General features: G+C 33.0%; 1 protein-coding gene across 1 annotated transcript; it reads right to left on the reverse strand.

Annotated features, from left to right (window-relative positions):
* Positions 1–8,606: 8,606 nt before the first annotated feature.
* Positions 8,607–13,267, reverse strand: LOC148611481 (uncharacterized). Its single transcript, XM_088592080.1, has 3 exons — positions 12,804–13,267; positions 10,886–11,029; positions 8,607–10,164 (listed from the first exon to the last, which is right to left on the reverse strand). The coding sequence occupies exons 1-3, from the start codon at positions 12,988–12,990 to the stop codon at positions 10,025–10,027; spliced, it is 471 nt and encodes a 156-aa protein (XP_088448206.1). The 5' UTR covers positions 12,991–13,267; the 3' UTR covers positions 8,607–10,024.
* Positions 13,268–24,454: the final 11,187 nt, after the last annotated feature.

The raw sequence follows: 24,454 nt of genomic DNA on the forward strand, positions 1-24,454 counted from the left end.
ACATGTATTACATTTTTAAGAAGCAAATAAAATATAATTGAGTTTGTTTTGTGTAAGTGAAAATAGTCTGAAAATATTTTAGGTTATGCTCCACTTAAATTCTGTAAATCTTTATCAGGCACCATGCATTTAGACCTATGTACAGTAAGATTTGTGAACTCTCTGGTATTTTCTACAAGGCAAAGTTTATAAAGTTTATAGCAATGAGTGGCACACTAACTGTGGAGGAGACCCAGTCCCTAGCAAAGAAACTTGGAATGAGAGGTTGCAAACTAATTAGTAAATCTCCTGATAAAGAAAACATGTTTTTAGAAAAATGTGAGAAAACTGTCTCAAAAGACAGTCTAGATGTATATAAATTTTTGTCTTAGGCAACATCAAATCAATTTGTAAGTTATTATGTTGAATACCAATTCCAGGTATGTATATTAATTTTTAGTATTCTAAATAGATTTTTTATTGGTAAGTCTTAATTAATATGAACCACAGTATTTCACAAGTTAGTGTTGTTTGTTAAAAATCACAAGCATTAGAAATGAAGTAATGAAGAATACAAGCTACTCAAACATACTGGTATAAATTACGATTAAGAGGTTAAAGTCATCATAATTGACAGCTATTCAAAAAAGCACACATGTGTTCCAGTAATTAGTGAAGTAGGACACATTGGTACATGTATGATGTAGTGCTAAATTTATTCAGTTCATTTCAAGCTGCTGTAACAGTCATTTTCTTTCTATTTTTAGAGATCTGGCAGATCATCTTCATCATTTTCTGAAATACTATCTTCATCATCATCATCATCATCATCATAGTCGTCACTATCATTGAAGACTTGTCCTGCAAGTATTCTTTCTATGATTCTTTCAAAATCTACATACATTTTATTGCCATTGATGCTATGAAATACAGTCTCCGCAAGTTTTTCAAACCCATCAAACTTCCTGCCAGGTGCAAAATCAAAAGATCTTATGTCTTCTAACATTGCTGATATGACATTTTTGTACTCTTGTGACACTGTCCTAGTATGTTTAGATGATCTCTCTCGTATTCCTAAAGATTTCCCAATATTTTCAGCTATATCAGCAATAGCGCCACCTGCTCCAGAAGCTCTCTGGATGGCCTTTTTTGTTTTGTTGGCCCCTAACTGTTTTATAAGAGTTTTCTGGTTGTGAACTGAATGCTCTTGCAGGAGGTCGCTTTCAACATTGTTGTTATGGCCTCCACGAACATTGACAAAAGAATTTTGCATGATCCTTAGCTGGAGTGCTACTTAAGTTTTTTGTAATGCTATAAAATCAAGAATATAAATTTTTAACATTCATATGGATTTCTTAATTTGTTTTGTGAGACTGTTACACCATATTTTCTGTAGAATTTAATTACAGAAACCGAAAATGATGGATTACATATAGTGATGACATTAGTGTACAGGGTTTATGCTCCCAGTTTTCAGTAGAGCAAGATTGCTCATATACTTTTTATATGATGGGGAGAAAATTTGCATTTCTGATGGTATAGCACTTTCGTCATCTGTGGATACTTTGTCTTCATGCAATTATTTGAATATTTGTTCAAACAAGAAAGGTTGGTATTGATTTTGTGGACCTGAAACATGTACTGGTAAGCATTCTATAGAATTATTTATATAACAGTCTTGGAAGGAAATATTGTGATGGGCCAGAAACTGTGCAGACAATAACTTGACTTAAATTGGATCTATATTTTATGGAGGTAGACCTAGGGTAAGGGACACAACTCTTAAAAATCATAGGAACGATTCTATTCTCCGTTTCATAACAATCTCGTGTAAGCATCAAAGTAACTTGGACTGATTTCATTCTGTTTCAAATGAAAGCTTGAAAGATTTTAGTGAAATTGAATGTGATACAAACATATTACTGATTTCATGAGTTATGTCCCTTAACCTAGGTCTACCTCCGTAAGCTGGTCAATTAGTCTGGTCTAGAAAACTTGACTCAGTGCAGGCGATTTGAGTAAAAATGTAGAAAGGGCATTACAATGCATTCCCAAATTCAAATGTGTTATTGGAGAATTATTGTTTAAGACTAATGAGTTTGTTTTTGAGTTTATTTCAGGGTTTTTTTCTTGTCTAAACCTTGATGTGTACAGCCCAACGTTAGTGATTTTAGAGATTGTTACTGGAACCATTTATTTAGGAATTAGGCCCCACTTTGATTCTAGTAAAATTCATATTCTGTGGTCTAATGGCAATCAGAATTTAAAGATTCAAGTAAATATTAAGTCCTGATTTAATTACACTTTGACTTTCTTCATTTTACAATTAATCTGTAAAGTATGGCAATTGCCTTCACAAAGAAAACTAAATTTACATTCATTACATTCATTAACATAACATAAGCATTGCATTCACAAAAAAAAAAAAACATTGAAATGTCAATTGGTTTCAAAACGAAATAACTCAACAGCTAATTCAATCATCATTCCATTCTTTGTGTTACCTTTAGATCCTTGAAACCTACAAAAAAATGTACACTTACATTACTAAATTAATTTCAATATTGTAGACATTCTGCTCTTAAAGCTTTCAAAGTGTAATATTATAAGAATGTTCTACAAATATTTCGAAATACAATACCTGTTCAACCCTCTTTACTTTGCATGTCGAATGCAAGCTGATGTAAAAAGAAAATATTTGCTGTTGTATTCTTTTGAGTTGAAGCAATCGAAAAAAAAATTTAACTTGGTTCAAATCAAGATAAACAATAAAACAGTTGAGAAATTTGAATCATTCCTCCATCAATTGTAAAGAATTCTATTTCAGATGCGAAGAATTCACTTGTAATCAAAATCTTATCTTCATTTAGGAGTATGTTAATAGTGGACTGCAGATCAACAGACAATATTTTTATGTCTTTATTTCCTTCATTTAAGAAGAGTAACATCTAAGAAACTTAACACATTGTACAAACAAATCAAACTAATTCTGTATTTTCAGCTTTGAACATTTATTTCATTATTTTGATATGAACATGTAAATTTAGCTTACAAATTAATGTCTATATGAAGTCATTCAAGAAATATTCATCACTCCTGTCTCCTACAGTATCTAAAACAGAGAAACATTACAAAAATTGGTCACATGCTGCTATTCAAGGTTGTGACCAACTACATACTCTTACATAACTTTCTAGTCAAAATTAGGACAATCTGTCAAGACACAATTTACTTTTAAGTTCATTATCAATAGTAAATAAACAAGGGTGGATCCAGGACTTCTAATAGATGGATGTAAATTTAATTCAATGCAGAGCGAAGCTTGATTTCATGCTTGCTAAAATAATAGGAGGCCAGTTGCTACCCTTTAGATCTGCCACTGATTTACATTTTGTAGAAATCAATACAAGTATGTTCATATCAAAGGTTTTGCAAATAATTTTTAGCCATATTATAAACTTGGCAGAACAAAGTAAAAAAAATTAAAGACTTTCAACAGGTTCTCACTAGGCCAAATTTTCTTATAAAAATCGGTCTACCATACAAGCTTATATACTTACAATCAAGTAAATAATAGCTACCCGGCTGCTGCATAATATCTGTCCTACGAAGAAAAAATATAACAAAATTAAATGACAAAAAACTGAATTATAAATTGGCATTGAATTTAACACTGGCGGGACTACTATTTATTGCATTAGAGTCGAGCAGACGATGCAACATGTGCTGTATTCAATCAAGAACGCTAATCTGTATAATTGATTTTTTTTTTTAAGATTTTTATAAAACGAATATTCGTCACCGTCAAACATTCGTAACACTTTACATTTCTTGCATACAATCAAAATCGTAATATTAAAGCTAGGATGTATTGCATGTAGGTTACAGACCACCAATTCAACCAATGAGCATTTGGAACGTACGCAAAAATAGTCCTACGCAGAAATTACCCCTGTTCCTCATAGTGCTGTGAAAAAAGTTCTCATCTTATTTAAAAAATTTAAACAGTTTCTGAAAAGAAAAACATTTCTGTACATTTTATAGGTGCATTTTGCTTCTTGTGATGTGAAGCCTAATCTCCATAATGATTTTTAAATATACCCCTATCTTGTGAAAACACTGGGATTTCCCATGCTATTTATAGACCCTTCACTTCCGGTGACCAGTACTGCACTGCAAGTCTGCTAACCCCACATGCCATTCTGAGGATTGTGAGCTGACATATGTAGAATCATGCTGATATATAGTCCTCTGCAGGTTAAAGTTAAGGTAAAGTCCAGAGAAGCCATTGAATATTGTGAAATTAGCATAGAAGCCTATGGAAAGTGGAATTAGTGGTTTTTAGCCTGTAACGTCGTCAGCCATGTTGGCTTCACTGGCAACCCGAGTTCAACTTGGAGGTCACTTCGGCGAAGTTCGACAAACGAAAAAGGCCGAATGCAGTGATTAGTGGAGGAACGTCAACGGTACGGAACTGGAGCTGCCTTGGAGTTTGGTTCATATCATCAATTGCATCAGCCGGAAATACAACGTTCATATACATTCTAATTGAAGAGACATATGCGGTGAAACGTCACTCTCAATTTTGTTTTTACCATTGTTTAGATACCGGTAACGTTTCTGTTGGTAACGAATCTGTACATTTATACTTTCTGTTCTAGATTTTTTTTGGCAAGAGCTGATTGAATAATAATATTAGATATATAAGCTGAGGCCATGTTCAAACTAAATTGTTACATATTTTTAATGTTCATCGCTTGTAATTAACACATATTTTCGTTTTATGCGTAACGTATCTGTTGAATTTTTAATGTAACAATTAAACAAAGGAGAAATGGTACCTCTGACATTTCGGATTGATGATGAATGATTGGAGAAGACTTACTCACCTTACAGTTATAGTTGTATTGCTTCACTGACGACATATTACAACTGGAGATATTGTAAAATTCACCTTTTAAACATATTGACAAATAATGTAACGTATCTGTTACAGATTTATCGACATCCCGCTTTCATGAAAACAAAAATGTAGGTACAATTTCAACAAAAATCTTTTATACGAAGAAACAGTATAACTTTGCCGCTCAAAATGACGTGAAATCATTACTGGTCGAGTAGTAAGAGCGAATCAATCTGTCAGCAAAATATTCTACTCCATATCGCCGACAGCCCTGATTTACTCAAATCAATCTGTCAGCAAAATATTCTACTCCATATCGTCGACAGCCCTGATTTACTCAAATGGCGACCTTCAAATATATTTTTGACAAAAAAAAGCAATAGCTCTAGTCATTTTTGTGTTGCTTTTTCAGAACAAACATAATTGCAAAATAATGTTTCTTGTGTTGTCAATTGGAAGATTTGATTGTAAAATTACGACCGACGGCAATACTCGTGATTGGGGACAATTTACGGAGAATTCGCCCTATTTGTATGCAGTAAGGATATGCACCGTCTTCCATATGCAAGTAAATAGCGACATTTACTATGTATACTTTTGTAAAGCCTTAACTACAAATCAAATGGAATGTACATGAAAAACAACCTCGATTAATATAATTGTGATCCAAATTTGCATATGCTTGATACCTACTTTCAAATATCAATTTATCAACCAATGAAAAGACGTGACGACTCCCGTTGTTTCAGTATTATACCATTGGAAACTTCCTACTTGACCGTGCCATGATAAATATATTATACCAAGAATTGTTATCTATGCTCTTCTTTATTTATGATAAGAAAATAGACGGTGTAATACCCTCACTTAACGAGTGAGTGGTATATATTTTGAATCACCTTGTCCATTTATTGAAGAACAAGATATTGACGAATGGCACAGACAAAAGCACGGTACAATAGCATAGCACTGTCAATTCATTTCTTGGAAGAATTCCCAAGTGTGACTTAGTGAAAACAAAAACGCACATCAAAACTAAACAAAATGAAGACATACGATAGTTATATAGGTAAAGAAATACAATGCATGTACAAGTAACGATCCACTATTCTTAAGATCTCAAAATGTCCATTATTTAATTGACGAGTCAGGAGCATGTATTGTGTTTAGACAACAGTGCAAATAAAACTTGTTTTGCGGTATCAATGTTCATGTACGTTTTGCGGTATCAATGTTCATGTACGTTTTGCGGTATCAATGTTCATGTACGTTTTGCGGTATCAATGTTCATGTTTGTTTTGCGGTATCAATGTTCATGTACGTTTTGCGGTATCAATGTTCATGTTTGTTTTGCGGTATCAATGTTCATGTACGTTTATTAAATATAATAATAGTCTTTGATTAGTATCTTCTGCAGTGAAAACGAGTTTTTAAAAATTCTAAATTTAAAAAAAGGAATTACACATTATTTATTGGTTAATTTGTAGTCAATTACTGATACGATATTTGTTTATCTAAATCTCTTGTTACTGCTTAAGAATAATACAAATACAGCATGCCCCCATTCTGATGTATATTTTTTGTAAATCACCAATGACATTCATAGTATTACAACTTCTAAATTTTCATCATGGTCAGTGATTTGTGACCCATCAGATTTTTGCTTATTTTGTAATCTTACGCTTGAGTACAAATGACGATGTCGAAAGTTTAAACGGCTATAACATGTTATATTTGATCAGTTTAACTTTTACTATTCGGTAGGTACTCATGTACGCATGGTATTTCCAGGAAATAATCAAAGTATTCATGTACTGAATCAATTATGTCGATTGTTGATTATTTTTTCGTCTCAAATAAACATCAAATTGCAAACATAGGGATAAGATAAAAGAAAAGAACTGGGATTGACTTCAAACGTATCTTAACAAACGTATTATTGTAAATGGTAAATATTGAATTCTGTGGATTAAAATCACCATTCTGATTACAAATTACTTTAAATTTATCTTTAAAATCACAACGAAATTCACGTTGCATCGTAGCAGTGCTCAAGTTGCGAAAAATACGATTGTCAATGTCGAAGTTCGATGTCGGTTTACATGGAAGACCTAGATGAATTAATTTAAAATCTCCGACATACTGCATTTTGATAAACTACATTCTACTACTTGGACTCTCCGAGTTTCCGAATTATCAAGTCGAAACTCAATTTATCGTCCTCCATGTCGAAACTGTCGGTCAAAGCATTCAATCTTAAGTCACAATCGTTAAAATAAATCACGTACCTCTCAATTATCTACAAAAGCATGATCAAAATTCCTGCCATCGTCTAAGCAAAATTTTATTTTTATTTGTATTCTCCGGACTTCCGATGACACGAGGCGGTAACCGTACTAAAATATTTTAGGATTAAGACAAGTTCATAACTTGTTTTAAACTTAGCTGCCACTTTTTAGTTTCTTTAATGCGTTTCTTGCCGTTCAGATGGATAGTAGATAAAAATGTCTTTTATTATCGTAAATAATAGAACTTTACCTACCGACCTGTCGGTCTAATGCAAAGAAAGGCTCCATCCATTTTTATAAATGCGACCCTTTTGTTTAAGATTTGGCCCAAAAAAGAGCAGCAAACAATGGCCAGGTATCCCTTTCTTGAGCTTTGAAATGCATTGAAATTTCTTCTATATTTTCCTTCTAGGATTGATTACTATTTATAGGGTTTTCATTCCTAGCTAAACATATAATGTTTTATTATGCGTCAAAGAACATTTGCATTTGTAGGTAACTTGAATATATCGACAGTGAACGACTGACTTAGTCCTGTAAAACATAGAAATGAACAGGTACACACAGTACTGATAAAGGGTTAGAGTCAAATATTTTTAATTGAATTGTTGTTAATTGAAATCCAATTAATCAGTGTTAGTTCGCATTAAAAGTTGTTTAATGAGAATGTTTATTGCATTTAAACATAGAATTAAATTTGATATTTAAGAAATAAAAGGGGACCTAACTATCTGATGAGTGCATATATCCTGCTATTGGAACCATCATTTTAGTTTTCTGCCTGTTTTGTCTCCCATAGCCTTTGACTATATAAGTTATCACAAGGTAGCGCGCGTACATGTACCCCCACTTACACGGTTTTATGCTTTCACATTTAGATAAACACAAAAGAACTTGTAAAGAAGAATTTCTTTTTATTTTACATGTATATGGACTTATTTGAACAAATTGGCTTGTTATTTGAGCTGTCAAACGGCATCATACATTTGACCATGTTCATTTATACAACACTACCGAATGGACATAAAAGAAATTTTTAGTGACAAAAGTGTTCTTCTAAATAGTGGTATTCAGCGACTTAAATATAAACAAGCACTCGTAACCATATGTCCCCCGCCGGCGCAAAAACTTGCAGTACAAAATTCCCATAACTCCTCTAAAATTTGTCAAATCAAATCGGAGGCGCAGTATGATAAACTAATAATGGTGAGTAAAAATCGTATGAAACTTGAACATATTAATCCGTCAAGTGGTTTGGGAGGAGTTGCGTCCGCAAGTGTGACTGGACGGACGGACACCGGTATTTATATGTCCCCTTCCGCTGTAAAAAAATGTGTGGATACGGTGTTTTATGACTTAAAGATTGTTTTCCGTTGACAACTAGTTTACATCGTATGGAATGTTGTATCTATAGAGGCGTAATAATCTGTCACGAATTGAAAATAGTCAAACTTTTTTTATTAAAAATATACATGTTAAAACAACTTTAGTATCTGAGTAACGTTTTAAATGTACACAATTTCCAACGAGTTGAATTAGAGAGCTACATTTGATCAAAAAACAATAAACGATGAACATATTATAAACTGTTAACCCTTCCAAAAACTCAAAGTTGTTTGCATATTTATTAGTACAATACAGACGTATCCTGAAGCGCTCCTAGGGCGCATAAATTCCTGACTCAGCATAATATATAACACTAATATCTGACGCGTTTTATGGCGCCATGTGTATTCTTTGTAGAGAAATTTAAAGATAAGTTGCATTACACTAACCGATGCACTTACATGTAGGATGTAGACAATTTTTATTCTTTTAAAACTATATTTTGTGATACAAAAACAACATATCACCTAATTTAAGTCATCTAAAACTTTACAAGAAGTTTGGAAACATTCCATAAATTGTTATCATGTCTTGTGTTATTCGAGATAGCTTAATATTTTACTGACAATAATACGACTGGTATAGAAAACGTGCACGGCCTATATTTAAACACTACAGATTTTGTTTGTGTCAAATCAAATAGAATTTAAAGAAAAAATAATAAAACGATATGACGAATCAAATATCATCTACTTGCTACAAAAAAGGTTAGATTGGCAACGATTATGGATTCCACATCGGAAACTTCAAGTCACACTCCTTTTTTCCACTTAAAGCAATCATTTTCTCTAAAAGAACGTTAAATATGTACATTTATACAGGACCATACGAAGGACAAAATACAATCACTTAAAAAAACATTTATATATACAATGTAGGTACATTGTCGAAAATTATTGAAGATATGTGATGAGGCGACGGAACGGGTAGGAAATGCGAGGCTCCGAGTCAGACATGAATGAAAATGAAATGACAGGGGAAGTCGTCTGCAAACTGATAATGAATCAAATCTGAACGAGATTTGGGATTTGCCATATATGACGGTGAAAAAAAATACAAACAAAATCATTATTTGGTTTACATAAAATCTTTTATTTCATTCTGGTGAAAACGAAACAAAACAGCAAAAAAAAGATTAACCGGATACGCAATCACAATTTGTATATATTGTATCTATGGTGGCGGCTATGATTAATTTACGCATACAAGAAAAAAAGTAGTTCCGCCGATCACGTGAGTGGGAGGAGCCAGAAAGTCGATAACCTGCTAATGTACGGATACAGCAAAACAAATAACCGTATACCTTTATTCGTTTAACAAATAACCTCATTGCAAGATAAATCGAATTCCATGCATATTTAACACGTCCATATTAAACTACGGAGTATAAAGAAGTAACAAGGAAATATAGTTCATTATAGTTGTTTTATCAGTACTTAACCACACAAATTATAATGTCATGTTTCTTTTATTTGTCCAAACAAAACATGACTGCAGCGACAATGGCACCAATGGCAGCAATTATAACCAAGGCAAAAGCAAAGTGTAAGTAATCATCAGTACCGGCCTCACCGGCGTACACACAGACACCAATCAGAATGAACAAAGCTGTAAAGGAATAAAAAACGAAGTAGTTTATTAAATATTTTTTCTGTGTATTACTCTCAACATTAAAGTTACTTCTGCTAAATGGTTCATTAGTCATAAGTGTCATTACAATTATCAGAATTTCATGTCCTGTCTAGGAGTCCGAGGAGCAAGTCCAAAAACCCATAGGAATATTAAAAAGTAATCAAAACGTTATATATATTACATGTATGATTACACTGAATGGGTGTACACTATGTTCAAGGTTTTGTTTAAGCGGATATCATTATTGCAAAAGTTACATTTTCTCTCTGGTAAAAATTGACATTTTCACTCCTGTTTGTTCAGTTATTTTGTTTGATGTTTTATGAGTATTGAATTTTAATTCCATTTTCTTTATAAACTAAGCCACCATAAAAACGCATTAACAGTTATTGCGGAATGTTTTTAATATTGACCAAGTTATTGGTCTAAGGCTAGCTATTTTGGACTGCATTGTAGCCGAGATCTACTATAACTAGCCGTGCACCAACAACTAAGACAACATGGACAATCTCAAGCAATTATAACTTTCTTGACTAACCAGTCCAATATGTCATAATGCCTATGCCAATATCAATTTCCACTATAATTGAATTGTCTAGAACCGGGCCAATACGGATGTTTAGAATAAAAGTCTCGGGCTAATAACTTTGCTAATACAGAAATTATTATGAAATACGATGTACTAGTATTAAATTACCTGCCGCCGCTAAGCATCCAACTGCCACCCATTTAAGTATAGATTGATCTTTCAAAACAAATATTTTCAGGATGACGACAACTAATGCTGCTAAAAGACATAGGAATCCTAAAACCTCCATTGCTTGAACGGCTTTAAGCCATGCTACAAATATAATAATACAATATGTTCAAGCTCGATGAGGATACATGTATCTTGATATCGTAATTCACTTCTTCGTTCAAGAAAATATTATTTAGCCGTAAACTCGTCGTATGAAAATGGTTTATTTTAGTAATTTATCATACCGGCACAAGTTCATCTTCAAGTACGTTCATCCTATATTCGTTTGGATGAAGATCCGTAAAATGTTGATTTCTTCTGAGCACATGTCAAGTTCGACCACCCTATAATTTTTATTAATTTTTCAGGGAATGACAGTTTTCAAAAATTAAAATGCAAAGGCACCTTTTGGATTTTTATTAAATACAGAGCAAAATATCAGAACGTTATTAAACATCATTTGTCAATATTATTAAATGAAGAACATTAGGAGGGGTATGCATCCGTGTGTAAAAATTATCTACCGTAATATCTTTTATTTAAAAAGCTTTATAATGACACAAGAGTCTAAGAGTCTAATCGCCTTTGCCTTTGAATACCGACGACGTTTAGTACTTTTAAAATTACAAAAAGATAACCAAACTAGAATAATAACTTTGGCAGCGTTAATACCTAAATATCGGGGGCTTAACAATAGATTGAAACTATGAAGACAAATATGATGTTGCACACACTGTATTCTATTTATGCCCTAACCCTCACAGGAAATTGATATCGGGCACCACTAAAATCGCCTAAATTGTATATGTCCCTTCTATATAAAGCCACAATCAATCCATCCATCCATTTAGAAGCGGGATTTTGTGAAGAATCTTTTTTTCTATCATCCCATAAACGGCAGTCCTACGAAGCCACGCACCAAATTTGAAATCCATCAAATGAAAGCAAAGATAAATGATTAACGTTCCTAGAATCAAAATAAGTAATTTTTACTACTAGTCCATATAAAATTCAGATAATGCTTATGGTAAAGGTGATTCATGGTGTATGAAAACCCACCGAATAAAACTGATTTTTTTCCGTCTTTGGATGCTATATTTTTAGGTAACAATAGTCTTTTCTGTATTCAGATCTGCATTTTTGAGAAAATCATGCATTCATCTTACACTGTAATCAACCAAATCAAAATCAATCAAAGGACTGTTACTTATTAAAAACTTAAACAAAACGTGTAATTTTTAAAAAGGTTTGTTTGTTGGGGTTTAACGTCCGAGCAGCAATATTTCGGCTATATTCAGACGAGTTTTTAAAAAGGAAATATTGGTGTTTATATAATAAATTGTTAACAGTTCCTTTTAAATAATTATCCATTATCCCTGCATACTAAATTCATTTTGGATATTTAACCTGTACAATTCTGTCCAGGTTTTTTTTAAACTATAACAGCCCTTTTCAAAATTTCACGCAGTCATTAACGTTGGAAAAAAATACGGCTGTGTTTTTTTCTGTATATCATTAAAACTAAGAATCCTCAACTTGCCCGGAAAAAAAGATAGTACTAACATTATCAGAGGTTTCTGCCTGTTATTATCTGATGCTTAATTTAAATAACATTTACTAGAAAAAAAACAACGTGTCATTAGATAGTAGATGGTAAAGTGGGAGAGTTGAAGCGTAATGCTTAATTACATGTACCACCTAATTACATACAAAATGTACATTGACAACAACAAAAATACTGCTTTTTGTTCTTTTTTTTGTAGAATGAATCTGTATTCTAGTAAACATAGTTCATGTAGGAGGTCTAAATACAATATTTTTAATATATCATACGTTAGAACCTACGTTTCTGAATCTATCTCAACATAAAACTTACACGGCAAACTTGGGGCATCAGCATAGTCAACACATATAGAACTTGAACAATATCTCCATATTCCTCCGTGAGAAGATTCAAACTTCCACCAATATGGTGCAGCAAATCCAATGATATCAAACACAAAAGATGCTATTGTAAGAACAAAGCCCACAAAGGTAAATAGTGGTATCCCAGCTATCTCCATATTAGTATCGTTCAATTCCTAGGTCTTATAAATGAAAGATGATTATGACGGCTTTCGAGAACGATTTGTCATTGATTTATACCTAGCAAATATCCGGGAAAATACACCTAGCAATATCCTCAAAATAAAACAAGTTGCTACAAGATGTCAATCACGCGAGTAACCAAGCGATTTTCAGAACTGTTCATAGACTGCGACAATATTTTTAGGTCTAAAAAGTTTTAGACGCGCCTTAAAGGTATTCAATTTTCATTTGCATTACAGTGAACAGTCAATTTTGAAATAGACAAGGCTGGTTTTGTGAAGTATGTTATATAAGGGCGTTGCTAATGTTATCACCTGATCTTAGATAGCCAACGCCTCAATATTCAAATTTAAATAGTAGGCTTTAAAATTGAGGATGTCTGTGTTATTAAAAGTAATTTTTGTTGTTTAGTCAAGTATCAAACTTCCTACTGGACCGTTACATTATAAATATATAATACGAAAAAAATTATCTATGGTTTTCTATAATCGACAAATAGACTATGTTATACCCTCACTTAACGAGTGGATGGTGCATTTGATTTGTTTGTTTGTTGGGGTTTAAAGCCCGAGCAGCAATATTCCAGCTATATTCAGGCGATGAACATGAAGTGGAACGTAGTGGTGGAATGGGGTACCCCTGGCGTGTTACATGCTGGGGTTGTCAGGCTATAATACGGAAAACCTGACCGTTTTCTGCATTACTGAAAATATATTTCACTAAAGTAAGCGTGTGTTTATATCCTCCTTTCCTAGCGAACACAATTATCACGTGGTCGTTAAATAAATATGTAGTCATGGTAGCATCGTAATATTTATTCTCTTTAATTCCTTTAATATGCAATTTTAAAAACAAATCACCTAAAGTACTGATAAACCCGGTTGTCTTATACACGACATCAAAGAAATTCTATGAATGATTCACGCTTCTAATGATAATATTGATTTCTCTCTACAAGGCATAGCTTTGCAATAATTGACGATTTTTACAGATATTTAATTACGTGAGTTTTTATTTCGGAATAAAAAAATACGAGATAAATGTTCAGAGAACCGTGCGCAATTTAGCTACATAAAATGTTCCCTCGCGGATTTTTGTTTAAAATTTGACCACTTACACCACTTGAACTGCCAGAACGTGATGTGTCAACGGCGCAACTTCGACTGTTCACGCAATTTACATAAATTGCATTGTTTATGTAAATGTAGGTTACGTGATATAAGAAAAAAATGTCCTGGATTAACTTAAATAATGACCGGGGGCGAATCCAGATATTTTGAAAGAGGCTTTGAAAGTTGGTATCCCTCCTTTATATGGGAAAATTATAATTTTCATATGTAAAATTGACTAAAATGGCAAATATTGTTCTAGGATATGCTAAGAGTTTTCAAGTTGTTCTACATTTTATACACATTGTACTGTTAAATACATGTAAATCATATATATATATATATATATATATATATATATACAACGTCTCAGAATGTGACGACTCTATTCTCTACACTGCTCCATCGGATCAAATTGATACAGGGAAGATAACGTAAACTTATAGAAGGGTCTAAAAAATTCCCAACGATGTTAGAACTGTCAAATTTGCGAAGCAAATTTTTGTCGTTCCCTCCGCGGGACTCGAACTCATACCGCTGTGACATCTATGGCAACACCGCCTGCACTAAGTCCAGCGCCCTAGACCACTCGGCCAGATAAAAATATAGCTTTCGCTATCCTACATAAAAACACCTAGATGAATTGTCCCGTACTACCATACATCGTGTACTAAGTTACAGCCCTAGATTAATCCTACGAGGAGGAATCATCCGGCCAGCGAAAGCTATATTTTTATATAGCCTAGCTGGCCGAGTGGTCATGGGCGCTGGACTTAGTGCAGGCGGTGTTGCCAAAGATGTCACAGCGGTATGAGTTCGAGTCCCGCGGAGGGAACGACAAAAATTTGCTTCGCAAATTTGACAGTTCTAACATCGTTGGGAATTTTTCAGACCCTTCTATATATATATATATATATATATATATCATGTGTTTGATTTGATCCTAGGAATTTAAAATGCAAGCAATGTGTACAATGTACATGAATAAACATACAAATGTACATGTAGCAAACAATATGAAATATTTAAACTAGAAAATAAATATTCGAATCATGGAATTGTTAAATTAATATGATTTCAAAGCAGAAAAATAAACTGTCTGTTTCAAAGGTAAGAATGAAAAGCAATATAATTAAAATTAGATCTTAATTGCTCCCCCTTTTTTCTATGTCACATGAGGTCATGCGACAAAGGAAAAAGGGGGAGCAATTAAAATCTAATCTGAATTAGATTGGTATGAAATGATGCCATGTGGCATATTTATCACATTCAGTAGTTGATCTATATCTATCAAAAAGAGGGATATCTATTACAAATTAAGTATTTATATATAACCAAACAAACTTTTAGAGCATAAAAAGTCCCCGCTTATGACATTCCTGCTGAAAAGTTTCCTAAATATGTTAAAAATAATTTGATTTAATTTTGATTGTATCAGAAATTGGCCCATTCTCAAATTTTCAATCGTTATCATTGTGGCTGACCTGTAATTAAATACCCTATATCACACCCCTAGGCCGAGACCTATATCGCATACTGTTTATCGCACACCTAGACCTATGTCGCATATCCTATATCACACCCCTAGACTTATATTGTATACCCTAAATCACAAGCCTAAACCTATTTTGCGATACCCTAGACCTATATTGTATATTGTACAAATATTTATCGCACCTTTAGACCTATATGGCATACTGTATATCACACCCTTAGACCTGCATGTATATCGCATACCCTATATCGCACTCTCAGTAATACATAATGATATGCACATCAGATACTGCATATCACTCCCCTAGACCTACATATATATGGCATACCCTATATCACATCCCTAAACCTACATTGCATACCCTATTTCACACCCTAGACCTACATTGCATACCCTATATCACATCCTAGACCTACATCGCATACCCTATTTCACACCCTAGACCTATATTGCATACCCTATATCACACCCTAGACCTATATTGCATACCCTATATCACACCCTAGACCTATATTGCATACCCTATATCACACCCTAGACCTACATCGCATACCCTATATCACACCCTAGACCTATATTGCATACCCTATATCACACCCTAGACCTACATCGCATACCCTATATCACACCCTAGACCTACATTGCATACCCTATATCACACCCTAGACCTACATTGCATACCCTATATCACACCCTAGACCTACATTGCATACCCTATATCACACCCTAGACCTACATTGCATACCCTATATCACACCCTAGACCTATATTGCATACCCTATATCACACCCTAGACCTATATCGCATACCCTATATCACACCCTAGACCTACATTGCATACCCTATATCACACCCTAGACCTATATTGCATGCCTTATATTAAACCGTACACAGAACACTTTTGAAGTATAATCAAAATATATGTTTTAATGAACATGACATGCCAAAATCTGTATCTGGTGCGGTACCAATCCTCGACCTATAGCCCTGTAAGTGGGTTGACATAGGAGTCTTGTGTTGATACCGCATGCGATACAGATTTTGGCATGTAATATTCAGTATGGAACGCACATGTGTATTATATCCATATGCATGTAAGTCATAATTGATTATCAATATGGTTCTTTTTAGTGCATTGTCAAGATATACATTTAGAATGCAGATCTTAAAGTTAGATAAAAGACTTTCATGACATATGAAAGACACAAGTCAATTAGGTTAGAAATTCTATGTCCATGAAAGTGGATTGAAAATATAATGGATATTAAGGCACCCAAAAGTAGACCTTTCCTAAGAGCCGATTTTAAGGGACATTCATACTTGTACAATGTATTAGGTAAGTGAAGGTATACATAAGTTTGTTCATATACTTTCAATGTACACAATGATTTAAAATTTTCAGAACTGGTAATAGATCTACGGTAAACATTGCTAGTGTAGAACAGTTGTCATATGTCTTAGCAAAATTTGCAGTTTACATTTGTATGTCTGTAAACAGGAAATTTTTACTGAAAACTACAAAAATACATGTGCATGTACTCTAACTGTGGTTACTGGCATATGCAGTGCAGTATTAATGAAAGATTTCATACATGAAATTATGATATTTGTAATATAATAATACATGTATCAAATTTGTTATATGCTTTACAGTGTGACATTAATTACTCATAAATAAATCAACATACAGGGATGGATCCAGATATTTTGAAATGGGGGGTCCAGACATCATTATGAATCATCAAGTAAATAGAAACCATACATGTGAGAAACCCTAAAGCAATATCATTAGTAAAGTTTCCCCTTTCTGTATTTAGAAGTTTTGTCTAGTACATAAAATGACTTTAATTTATTGCTTTAAACCCACCACTTCAAACCACTTTTATGATCTTCCTGGTTATGAGGGGATGTTGTTTTAACAATGACCACCTGTCAGTCAGGTGAAAAGTAATCTATTCTACTCTTACTTATGTTACCTGTTATTAACAGTGATTGAAACAATGATGTGCTCATGAAGTACACTACACTACATTTTTGCAAGATTTGTTATGTTTTATTTAAGAAAAAAAATGAATTATTTAAAGAAGTGTTTATTTTTTCTTAATTAAGATAGCTGATAGAGAAATTTTAAGAATAACATTTCAGAACGCTAAAATATAATATATATGTACAAAATGTATTGTATAAACTTTTTATAATGTAGGACAGAAATTATAATGTTACAGAAATACTGTTTGCAAAATTTCAATCATATGATAACCCCCCCCCAACCTCTATTTTTGCCTGATTTTGCACACAATTATATTTACATGTAAGAATATTTCTCATCAAGAGGAGGTTTCCGTACTTCCATATGATGTGGCTAAAATACACGTATATTCTCATGCATTTACATATTGTAACATATTGCAATTATCAAGGGCACTGTTATCATTTTTTCCTTGATTTTTTTTTCAGTTGTAATCCCTTTTAAGTTTTACTAGATTTTCACTAAATGTAATGAGAAGAAAGCAAAAGCAAAATGGACTATTTTTGTGCTGGGGCACTATTTAGGCATGAAACAAAGTTCATGATTCTGAAGTGTTGGTACATGTAACATCTCTTAATAAAAACTACAAATATGAAGTCTGATATCGTAGTACTTATTCGTTGGCAAAACATAAGAGTTACATGTATTTTAATATAATACATATTGGTGAAACTATCATGCAGAAAAAATGAAATAAATGCACATACATTATTGAAGGCAGACAGGTATAAAATACTCCGCTTGAGCGCAATAATGATTCACCATAAAAACTGATAGTCAAGAGGTATTGGTTCACAAGTAACCTTTTTGTTTTGGAAAGTAGAAAAGATGATTTATATTCAAAGTGCATTTGTTATAAATAAAGACATAATATTTCCTGTATTCACTACACCTCTTTATCCTTGACTTTCCACCTTGATTGGAAAATTTAATTGCTAAAATATATGAGGTACAAAGAAAGTTTTTTTTAGTTTAAAGATCTTTAAACTGCAACGTAGTTTTCATAACAAGGGTTTGTATCCTTGTTTGAATTGAAAAATTCCTAGAGAAAGATACATGTAATTATTTATTGTAAACAAATGTATAGTTTAGACATTTTCAACTCAGGGCCTAATCTAGACAACAATGACAAGGACAAGCTTTAGTAAATTCTGTTTGAAAACTAATAATATTGACATATTTGTTCATTTAATCTATTACAAATCACTGTCAAAGAGAGCACAAACAAGCAACCACCGTCATAAAGTGTCTGGAATGATGACCAGAATAGCAATGATGGTGTTGAATAACTTAGTTATTATAAAAAATAAATTTGTAGAAACTTAATAAACTTTTGCCAAATTAACAATTCATAACTGTCAACCAAATACTTTCTTTGTCTGTGTACTCTTTATGTTTTAATATTAGAACTGTGTATTGGGTTCTAAAATATCCACGTCAAAGTGAAACACGTGATCTTTCATTGTTATTGTTACCTGGTTATTGATACTCACCTGTTCCACCATAGGGTTTTTCCTGTTGCTAATTTTAGAATAGACCACTTACCTTGACTAGAAAATTTCACATGTGTGATTAAAAGATGTTCATTCTCTCATTGTTTTTCCTCGACAACTTCATAAATTCTCTGGACTTTATGATTAATTATAAAAACGATTTCAAGAGTTAAATCTTTTCCGGCGAATCAAAAAGTAGTTGATTTCGTTTTGGAATAATTTCATTAACCAGGTTTTATAATCTTAATACCAATATCTTGCTTGTAGACACTGTTAAAAAACAGTAGTTATTTAATATATTGTATATAATAAGTACCAAGTGTATATCATTCATTCCTGCTATTTAAAATCAAAACAAATGCTGCTTGATGTGTATGAATGAAATATAATGTCATTTGAATTCAAAATATCATGGTATTGCATTCAAAATTACTCATGATACCCGAATAATTCATTTTGTTTGTGTTTTGTAGTTACTGTAGTCCGTGTTCAGAATTATTCTAAAATATATTTTTATATTGTAGTTTATGTATTTTCCATCGTAATGTATTTTGTACTTTGTTTTGATTTTGGATTGCTGCTAGGCCTGAAGAACTGTAACACATGTCCTAGACCTCTGCTGTTGCAGTTCTGCGGATCTGTCAATCCTGACAAAACCACCCAATGGGTACGATGTGCATTGTGATGGATATATCTCTGCAATTATTTAGAATGATGCTTTATATCTAAATTTACTAAATACAAGTACATGTAGTTATACAAATTTTCAGCTTTTATGATTTACCATATTTTAATGCATTTCTGTGTTCATGAAAATCTCTCAAAATGATCCCTAAATTCCCCAATGAAATGATATTTGTCTTTTACCTGTATATGTCTCCATATCTTGTGTTTTATATTGTTTCTCTTTGTACATTTTTATATCTGTTTATCTTTTCTCTTGGTGATGATGATTTGATACGGGTTACACTTTATAACCATGGCTGTACTGTGGTAACTTACCTTATATCTGTCCCTGTATTAGATGATGGGTAGTGACCTTAGTACTTACAGGGCAGCCATTGGTATATTCAACAACAGAAGATTTGTCAAATCTGGGCCACTAAAACCGTCAAAATCCACCTTCTTTGAATTGTTGTGTATTAATCTAAAATGTACATTTCTCGTCGTCAATCTGTCCATCCTGCAGTCAGTTAATCCTAATATTGACATTGTTTTTCTGCTTTTTGTACTCCATTTTATTTTGATCATCGGTAACATAGAGATGAACCCTGGTCCAGGATCATCTACTAGGTCATCGGTCACCGACAACTCACTATCGATATGTAACATCAATATCCGAAGTATCAGAAACAAACTTAATTTCTTAAACTTGTTTTGTGAAGATTTTGATATTATTTCCATCACAGAAACACACTTAGATCCAAACATTAAGGACGAAGAAATCCATTTAGAATCATTTTCTAAATCCATTCATCGAAAAGATAGAAATGCGTTCGGTGGCGGTATCTTGATATTAACCAAGGAAAATATCCATGTAAAACGAATGAATATGTTGGAAAATGATGTTGATGAAACTATCTGGGTCGAAATTAGTGCAAAGGGTCAAAAATTTCTATTATGTAATGTTTATCGTCCACCAGGTACAGATTCGGAATTTTACACGCGCTTGAACCACTCGATAGGTACAAGTTACCTATACAGTCACGGTTTAGTGATCTGTGGAGATTTGAATACGGATTTACTTGTCAGAGAAAATAATAGACTTCTCGACACAATGAATCTGTTTAATCTCACTAATGTGATCAAGAAAGCAACAAGAGTAACTGACCAACGTAGATCTTTATTAGACCCTATACTTATTAGTGATACATTGTCGTACAGCTTTTCTGATGTTTTTGATGTTCCGAGATCAATATCGGACCACGATGCAGCTGTAGTATACCTACTGTGCCCACATAAAGAATCCGTAGCCTTTAAAAGACATATTTGGTTGTATGATAAAACGAATAAAGAAAAGTTTTCAGCTGATTTACAGGCTCTGGATTGGAATGCCCTCCTTCCCGACGGTACAGATGTAGATCAAATGACTGATATATTTACAGAAACATTTCTGGCCGTCGCGGAGAGGTCCATTCCAACTAGGGAAGTTACCATCAGACGAAATGACAAATCGTGGTTTAATAACGAATTAAGAAGGGAAATAAGAAAACGTGACCGTTTACGGAAAAGGGCATTAAAATCAAAAACCGACGATGACATTCTTAAGTACAAGAGGCAGAGAAATAGAGTTAATAATCTTAAAAAATCAGCAAAAGAAAAATTCGAAAGTAATTTGGACAATTTCATTTTAGAAAATGTTAACAACCCCAAAGCGTACTGGAAAATAATGAAAATGTTGATAAAGTCAAACAAAGGTTCCAACTCTATACCCCCACTTCAGAATATTATAAACGATCAGGATTTAAATGATATAGCATATGCAGATGACGAGAAGTGTGCATTACTAAATAAATATTTCTGTTCAATCACTAAATTGGATGAAGAAAATCATCAAGTCCCGGAATTTCAAAACCGAACAAATCATAAATTATCGGACGTACATATAGAAGAGTCTGAAATTATTGATATTATTAAGGTTCTAAAACCAAATAAAGCATCTGGACCCGATGTTATCAGTCATAAAATGCTTCAGCTGTGTCCTGATAAAATCGCTCTCCCATTGCAGAAAATTTTTAATAAATCTATTCAGCAATGCAAATTTCCTACTAGTTGGAAATTGGCAAATGTGACTGCTCTCTTCAAGAAGGGTGATACATCTTTACCATCCAATTATAGACCCATATCATTAATAAGTTGTGTTGGAAAAGTAATGGAAAGAATAATTTTCAAATATGTGTACAACCATCTTCACAGCAACAATCTCATCTACAAATATCAATCTGGTTTTCTTCCAAAACATTCGACTGTCCACCAACTACTTGAAATTTATAGTAACATCCTAAATTCACTTGAGAAAAAAGAAATTAACTGTTTTGTTTTTTGCGATTTTTCCAAAGCTTTTGATAAAGTCTGGCATAAAGGTCTTATGTGTAAGCTAGATTCGTATGGTATATCAGGAAATCTTGTTAACTGGTTTAAAAGTTATTTATTAGATAGACGTCAAAAGGTGATTCTAAACACATCATCCTCTAACAGCTGCTCTCTGTCGGCTGGAGTTCCTCAAGGCTCGTTCCTCGGTCCTCTCCTTTTTATAATATACATAAACGATATTGCAGGGAATTTGACATCTCTGTGCAGACTGTATGCAGATGACACTTCTTTCAGTTACTCTGACTCTGATAGAGAGCAGATATTTTCTGTTATCAGTCATGATTTGGTGGAACTGGACAAATGGTCAAACAAATGGCTTATGTCATTTAATCCGGACAAAACTGAGATTATGGTATTTTCAAACATCGAAAAGCCTGATTTTAATTTCTCCTTAAACGGTACAAGCGTTCCAATCACAGATTGTCACAAACATCTTGGTGTTACATTTAGTAGCAATGCTAAATGGAACGATCACATTGAAAACGTTGTAACTAGTGTTAAAAAACACTTGAATATCTTGCGAAAGCTAAAATACCAACTTAACCGTAATACATTAGAGAAATTATACTTAGTTTACATTAGACCCATACTAGAATATGCTCCTGAAGTCTGGGATAATTGTGGGGTTTGTCTTTCGTCTAAATTAGAAAGACTTCAATTGGAAGCTGCTAGAATAGTGACAGGTTTACCTATCTTCACCAACTCAGAAAAACTCTACGGAGAAACTGGTTGGGAAAAATTAGAAGTGAGACGTAATAGGAGAAAGTTAAACATGATGTATAATATCGAACATAAAAATGCACCTGCATACCTATGCGATCTAATTCCACCTAAAATCCAGTCACTTACAAATTACCCACTTCGAAATGGAAATGACATTATGCAGCCTTTTTGTAGACTATCTGTGACAAGCGAGTCGTTTTTTCCTTCTACAATTAAAGAATGGAATAAACTCGATATCTGCACGAGAGAATTAGATTCAATTTCTAAGTTCAAGCCCGCTTTTAAAAGTAATACAAATATCTTGCAAGTTCCAAAGCATTTTTCTTTTGGTCCACGGAAACTAAATATTATTCTGACCCAGCTAAGACATTCTGTATCTTCCTTAAAGCATGACTTGCACAGAATGAATATAGTGGATGCACCTTTTTGTAGATGCGGAAGAATGGAAGATGTTAATCACTTCTTTTTTCATTGTCCGTTATATGATGAAATAAGAGCACGCCTTTTAAACCACATTAACTGGATTCCTGATACTTTAACAATAGATGTTGAACTTCTTACACGTGGTAGTTTGGAATTAACATATGATCAAAACATAAGTTTATTGAAGCACGTTCTAGCCTTTATCAAAGATTCTGAGAGATTTTCTGTTGTCTAGTAACTTGTAAGATATTACTTTGTGTACCCACTCTCCTACCACCATCATCACCATCATCATCACCACTACTTTTCTGTCAATTTTTTTTTTTTTTTTTATTTCTTTTCTATTTCTTTCTCTTTATTTTCTATCTTTAAATTTAACTGATTATTATAAGTATACACAGTTGATGCATGCTCAATGTCATTTTGTTATTGTATATTATACTGTATTTAGGAGAGAACCTCGTAAGTGTGATTCACTTTTGTTCAATCTCTTTTGTTTATATGCAAATAAAATATGTTTAAACTAAGCACAAACAAGGAGAAGTTTTTTTGCTCATTTCTCTCTTTAGATTAGGTCCATGGTCAACCTAGCTCCCCTAGTCCACAGGATTCATTTCTACTTCATGCATCTCCAACCCGAAATTTCAAAACTAGGATTTTATCTTACTTTGAAATTCCATCAAATATTGATAGTGATTCACAGTGGAGATAATATTTTTGAAGAAATGCTGGTTTAGTTGTAAAGTGTCATGAAATTTGAGGACAAAAACATACACAGCCAGAAATACCAAAACAATAAAAGAAAAGAAGATCCATAAATTCATTAATAAACAAGCAATATTAATATGCATTTCATTTAAACAGATGGTTCTCTTTAAAATGACTAAGTTTTTGATCGGTTTATTTAGCTTGTAATTTGGTTAAATGAATATTTATGAGGTCTTCATTGACTCAGTGCCTCAGCACTTTGATTTATTCCGGTAAAATAAGACAAAATTCATGTGAATTTAATCTTAGTTTCTTACGTATTGGCATATTGCCCTTATAAACGGAAATAGAAATAGCAGTCAATTA

This window comes from Perna viridis, chromosome 7 (assembly GCF_037379345.1).
Source record: "Perna viridis isolate PV_CMFRI_1.1 ecotype Kerala chromosome 7, ASM3737934v1, whole genome shotgun sequence".
Classification (NCBI taxonomy): domain Eukaryota; kingdom Metazoa; phylum Mollusca; class Bivalvia; order Mytilida; family Mytilidae; genus Perna; species Perna viridis.

What these genes read in the sequence shown, in the direction of transcription:
- LOC148611481 (XM_088592080.1), bottom strand. Translation starts at nt 12,990, where the DNA reads ATGGAGATAGCTGGGATACCACTATTTACCTTTGTGGGCTTTGTTCTT. An exon ending in TGATGCCCCAAGTTTGCCGT is followed by an intron (nt 11,030 to 12,803) that starts GTAAGTTTTATG and finishes TTATATTTGTAG; the next exon opens with CATGGCTTAAAGCCGTTCAA. An exon ending in TGGATGCTTAGCGGCGGCAG is followed by an intron (nt 10,165 to 10,885) that starts GTAATTTAATAC and finishes ATTCCTTTACAG; the next exon opens with CTTTGTTCATTCTGATTGGT.